Source organism: Stegastes partitus, unplaced genomic scaffold (assembly GCF_000690725.1).
Source record: "Stegastes partitus isolate 25-593 unplaced genomic scaffold, Stegastes_partitus-1.0.2 Scaffold36, whole genome shotgun sequence".
Lineage (NCBI taxonomy): Eukaryota > Metazoa > Chordata > Actinopteri > Pomacentridae > Stegastes > Stegastes partitus.
The window spans coordinates 115,047-121,111 of record NW_007577767.1 but is presented as its reverse complement, the minus strand read 5'-3'; the positions used below and the strand labels follow the sequence as shown (position 1 = coordinate 121,111).

Sequence of the window (6,065 nt, the reverse complement as noted above, 5' to 3'; positions counted from 1 at the left end):
GTGTACTCTGCTACATGTGCTGCAGAGCGTGCTGAGAGAATTGTAAAGAATGGAGTCAGAGTTAACCAGTAATCAGTTGGGCTCCAGTTTAAATATTTGTGAACTGCAAAGATTTAGACAAAACATTCTCCATCCTTATCGTCTGTTTGCTTTCCAGATTCTTTATGCCAATGAAGGTGAAAGCAAAAAAGAGCCAGAATTTCCTGTGGACCCCATCGGAGAGAAGTCCAGCTACATCTGCCACAAAGGCCACGAGTTTATCCCCACGCTTTACCACTTCCCCACCAACTGTGAGGCGTGCACCAAACCTCTGTGGAACATGTTCAAGCCGCCGCCGGCTCTGGAATGCCGGCGCTGCCACATCAAGTGCCACAAGGACCACATGGACAAGAAGGAGGAGATCATTGCCCCCTGCAAAGGTACGATGCTTTAGTACCTTATTTTACCAATCTATGAACTAAAAAGTGAATGTCAATTAGTGCTACAACAGCATTACCGAGCTTTTGATGGTTTAAGACTGACATTTTATTTAGTAAATAAGACATAAAGAGATGATGAAATACTGCTTCTCTTCTATCACCAGTGAACTACGACGTGTCTACAGCCAAGAACCTGCTGCTGCTGGCCGTGTCCCAGGAGGAGCAGCAGAATTGGGTGAGCAAGCTGGTCAAGAAGATTCCTAAGAAGCCTCCACCACCAGAGCACTTCGCACGCTCCTCGCCACGTGCCTCCATGAAGGTTCAGCCCAGCCAGTCCATGAGGAGGCCCAGCCGACAGCTTCCTACCAGCAAGAGCAGGTAGGAGAGCACACGGGGGGAAACAAAACAGCCTTTAGTTTTTGGGGATTGAAACTAATGAGCTTAGTTGTGTTTCAGTTTGTACTCGATGTTATTTAGATAAATTAAAAGTTATACGAAAGGTCCCCAATGAAGCAAAGAACAGGCTGTGGGTTTAATTACACAATAAAGAGAAAGTAAGCTTTTTAAATGCACCATCTGCAGAGTTGAAATGGTATTTCAGGTCAAACCAAACACGTTACATAATCTGTGCGTTGTGGGAGTGATCAGTACTACATTAGTTAGCTCTTAAAAGCCCTAAAACTGATATGATTTGATTAACATAGCATACTCAGACTGGATTTATGTTAATTATTATTGCCGGCAGGACTGTAATGCATCCTGGGAGTTTGTATGTGATCGACTAGAGCTGAACAATTTCAGGAAAATATCTATTTGCGATTTTTCTCACAGATTTTGTGAGAAAACAAACACAAGCAACAAACATAGGAAACAATTTGGGTTTCAAAGGAGACATTTTTGAAAAAAGAGAAAGATTGTATTCAACATTACAAAAGTAACTTTGTGCAGAAATTCATGTGAAGTTGCTTTTTAAAAGAGAATTTTTCTATTTCAGTGACAGTGTAGACTGCAGCTACTCTATTCAGGTGGGATGCAGACCAGAAGTATTGACCCAGCTGTCAAAAACGAATACTGTTTAAGGAGGTATCCCTCTCATTTAGATTACATTGGCAACCCAGATTCTTACTCGACTGCACCACGGAATTACCCAGGAATTAGCCCGATTCTTTAACGCTGTGAGCATTTACACTGGATTTGTAAGATACACTTTTTTTTTTTTTTTAAGTCAAGCCTGAGCTCAATATTTACTGTGTAGTAGTTTTCAAAAGTGTGACTGCCACACAACATGGACTGCATGAAAACAACATTTTAACCCTCTTTCAGAAAAACTACATTACCTTCTGTCTCAAACAAGCATGTTCCCTTCTGTCTGCAAAATATGGACTGTAGGTCAGTGAGTCTCAGTAGTGGTACCGTTTATAATGCTATGTTGTGGTACATTTTACCTTCGTCAAAAACTACAACTACAGCACTTGGCCATATTGCCATTTTAGTAACATCCCCATCAACCGCTTACCCCCTGACAAGACTTTATTTTAAAAACCAGTTTGTGTGTGCAGTAATTGTTACACAACCATCCAAACTAATCTCCCCTTTCAGATTGGAGGACTTCGGTCTTCAGGACTGGCACTGGGCCTTGGATGATATCGAGGATGATTGTTGCTCTATACATTTCTGATGAACACATATGGTAACACTGTGTGCAGTGTGTGCTGTGCAGTGCCTACCACGGAAACAGTTAGAACCGCAATGTTGTTTATATGGCGATAGCTATATAAATCTGAATCTAGGGAAGCTCCTTTTGTCATTTCCACCATTTGATCTGATTTCTGCCTTTTTTTTTAAACGCCCTCAAAAATGTTTCCCTCATTGTGACCTTCCATCCTCTGACCTCAGCCCACGCAGGTCGAACGGCTTCAAAATGAAGCGAGAAGATTCCTGCAGTCACTGGTATAAATGACGAATGCTCCGGTCTTGTTCTTCCTTTGCCCGGATGTTTTCCTGCAAATACTCAATTCCTGAATGTGTGTGTATGTTTCTTTACGAGCTGGTTCTCACTGTGAGGTGGTGGCTGGCTACCTGCAGGTGGTGAATGCACTCTGTATGATGGGCCTTGTGCACGTGGCACGTTGGGAATCTGCTCTCGTAATATTTCAGATCACTTTGCCACTGGGTGTTTGATATAGTGGCAGAATAGTGGACAAAGCTTTGAATATATTAGGTTTATTAGTTAGCTTTTGTGCCATAAAATAATAATAAATAACACCATAAAAAAATAATTATTTTGATTCGAACCTTTGCAAAAGCCAGTATATGCAGTTCTTTCATTCTGTTCTGTCTGTAAATCAGCCCTAGCCTCGATTAGGTAATTGTGAAACAGGGAGACTTTACTTTAAATCATAAGAGATGTCATTAAATATCACTGAATATTTGCTGAACTTAACCTTCCATCTGTTTGTCTCTCCTTCCAGTTAACCTTGCTCTGGAGCGTGGTGCCTCTCCAAGGTGGTGGGGTGTGTTTCCTCCTAAATCAAAGACTATACCAAGCTCCGTTTGCAGATCAGCACACTGAACTCCACATCACTTCTCCACTACCCACCCACTCTGTCCTGCTTCAGCCCGTGAGAGTTACAAAGTCCATTTTCTCTTTTGTTCAACTTGATTCCAGGCACTTACGTCTATCAAGCTCACTTCAACACCTGTGATCTTTTTAAACAAGCTGGGTAGCTTGTAAACATATTAGCTGAAGTCTTCTCTTGGGCCCTTGGCCAGAGTGATTACGTGTCTCGGGGTCACTGGAGGAGCTCGTTGATTGCCCACAGAACAGAGAGCTCTTATAAGCCTGACCATGGCTGGCAAGAAGGGGATACACTTACCTCAACACTTCAATTCAAACAATCACCAGGACACACTGTCTGATTGAAGGACCCAACAGGAAAAATTCTCCTCACCACCTTTGGGGATTCTTGTGGCCAAAAAATGAAAAGACATTCTTGTGTTTAATGACTATGAACAATATGAAGGGTTTAATGGGGAACACTACACTCAGAAGACAGTCAGTTCTGTATTTTGTTGGCTGAATACAGCTGAGGTTGTTTATCCCAGATAGTGTCTGTACTTTCTTTAACATAATGATTGTAGCTTCTTGCTTTCCACAATTCTGCTTTTAGATGCGTGTCTACCAGGGTCAAAGAATCTTGAATAAGATATTTGAGCAAACACGTTTTGACTTCTTGTAAAGTCAGTAAGGTGGGGAGGGGACGCCACGTTCCTCTCGCATTTGAGCAAATAATTCCTTGAGTGCTCTTATTCAGATTTGCGACTCAGACACGCTCTGACTCACCGGTTTGTTGCTGTATGACTACAGTTCTTAGTGAACAGAATCCTGCTCTGAATGGCATTAGATGGAGGGCCAGACATGAGATCCTCGCAATCCCATAATCGTACAAACCTGCACTGTCATTTCTGAGGGTTAATGTTTACTGAATTCAAGGGGTGCACCGTTAATGCTTTTCTGATCCGAGCTCAGCTCCTTTTGTTGTTTTGAATGTACATCTGGGCTTTACCAGAGACGACACACAGGCATTGTATTACGTGTATCCAGATATACTTGACTGAAGCCCCCTTTCATCACCAACTACTCTGCATGCGTTTGCTTTTTCAGGCCCTGCACTTGAGTGCTGTCACCCACAGGCCTCCACCTACTAGCAAATGTTGTTTTATCGTCAGTAGTGACAATGAAAGTGAGGGGAAGTTAACCAGTAAGAAGCAGAAACAATGAAGGTATTCAATCATATCCTGGTCCCATGAGTTAAAATACTGAGCAGCACTATTCCATTGAAAGTTTTTCTAAAAGTGTTTGTCCTGATATTTTTGTATTAAAAGTAACCAAACTCTGAGTTTGGACACATTGTTGTGTGTATGTGGCTTATATAGCAGGTGGAGAGTAAACTATGTGAGTGTGTGTGTGTACCGAGTGCTCTCCTTTAACCAAGAAGCATGTTTTATACATATAAATATACACAGTATATATTTTACATGCCATACAGTGCACATTATATTATTTATACAGCCTTGTCCACTTTGTATTTAAGGGCTCTACATCCAGATTGCATGTTTGCTACCAAACAGCTCTATAATAATAACCACTTCAACAATAAAGACATGGATGTGCCTTTTGGTTTTGGATTATTTCTCTGTCTTAAATTGTTGGGACGCTCTAATTCTGTTGAGGTGCACGAGTTTTTCATGCATGACACTGAAGGGACCACACTGTAAGAAGCAGAAATGTTTGGTTTATTAAAATAGAAAAGGAGTTTGCAAGTATAAAAACTATTCAAAATACAGTATTTCTTATCCTGAGAAGGAAGACCTTCGATATCCTTGGCTTGTGCCGTCCTGTCTAATACTACAATTTTGTATCACTTAAAGAGTGCATTTCTTTGTTCTCACTACAGGTTGTTGCACATTTTTCCAGACTGGAATGTTACATAAGGAAGTATGTGGGTTTAAAAATGAGGTAAAAACTATGTAAAAAAACAAAGCAACAGCATTACAACAGCTGCTGACATAACCGTTGTTGCCCATCAGTTTTATTTTTCAGTACTGCCGGGGTCCAAAGTGATTCAGTAAACTCTGTGGCGTGACACTTCAGCCAGTGTGCTGTCCTTCCAGTCTTAGTCTTCTTTCTTGGAGCTGCTGCTGTGTCTCTGGTAGTGGAGCACCGTGAGCAGCACCCACAGGTTCAGCAGGGTCATCGCGATGAAGCGCACCAGAACTGTGACGAAGGGAAAGATATTATCACAACCAAGATGGCTGGATGGAGACAATGACGCTGAGGGGAATGTAACCGTAAATCAATTCAAATCAGTGGAACTGTAGTTACAAACATTGGTTACAGGTGGATCTGTAATTTGAAATGTGCTGGAGGTCAGCTGGGGTGCCTGCCTCTCTTAAAAAGAGCTGTAAGTTTCATCTGCCACAAATAACTGCAGTGAAACATTCCTCTACTCTGCAGAAAATGTGCTTCTTCAGCACCAAAGAAACAACATTCTGATCTCTCAAGGACCTTCTCTGGTAAATATCTACTTTATTAACCTGTTCACTCAGTGTTTTCATTAGCTAGGAAGCACATCGTGAATGAAATAAGCACTCATTGCCAACATCTCCACCTTGAAGCTGCAACGCACCACTGACTGTCTAAGAAGCACAGATTCAGACGAACAAGGTTTCATATGTAACAAACCTAAGGAGCCAATCCTCTTGCATTGTGGACCTTTTTATATCATTCTTCTTTGGAATTAGTTTCTGTCAGAATTACTCAAATATGACTTTGTAGTGTGGAGCAGGTTTACAGTGTTTGAGCAAAGCTGCAGTTAAGCTGGTGTGCTCGGGCTGTACTGAGTAAGGAGAGGGAGGTCAGGACTTTATGGATCTGCACTTCTAGATAAAGGAATGCAGAGTTACATCTAAGCTATTTTAAGACAAGTAGAGGTTGTTTCCATGGAGAAAAAAAAGTTTAAAGATGTAACTTAAACCATTTCTGCACTGTCCTAGTACCAGAAGAACTCATGATTTAAAAACTAACTCTTCCGATGTCTGTATTTCAGATGAATTTATTGACATCTATCTGTGCATGTAATGCAT

The 6,065-nt window shown here is 41.4% G+C and overlaps 2 protein-coding genes across 3 annotated transcripts in view; one reads left to right on the top strand and one right to left on the bottom strand.

The window, feature by feature from the left end:
* The window catches only part of rock2a (rho-associated, coiled-coil containing protein kinase 2a), a 57,832-nt gene extending 53,238 nt beyond the window's left edge, over positions 1–4,594 (top strand). For both annotated transcript variants that reach the window (XM_008301814.1, XM_008301806.1), the window contains 3 exons: positions 158–419; positions 584–797; positions 2,891–4,594. In XM_008301814.1, the coding sequence (XP_008300036.1) occupies positions 158–419; positions 584–797; positions 2,891–2,894 (480 nt within the window). In that variant the 3' untranslated portion in view covers positions 2,895–4,594. The remainder of the gene's footprint in view (positions 1–157; positions 420–583; positions 798–2,890) is intronic.
* A 100-nt stretch (positions 4,595–4,694) lies between these two features.
* slc66a3 (solute carrier family 66 member 3) overlaps positions 4,695–6,065 on the bottom strand; it is a 16,493-nt gene continuing 15,122 nt past the window's right edge. The window contains exon 9 of the mRNA XM_008301784.1: positions 4,695–5,196. Within this exon, the coding sequence (XP_008300006.1) occupies positions 5,096–5,196 (101 nt within the window). The 3' untranslated portion in view covers positions 4,695–5,095. The remainder of the gene's footprint in view (positions 5,197–6,065) is intronic.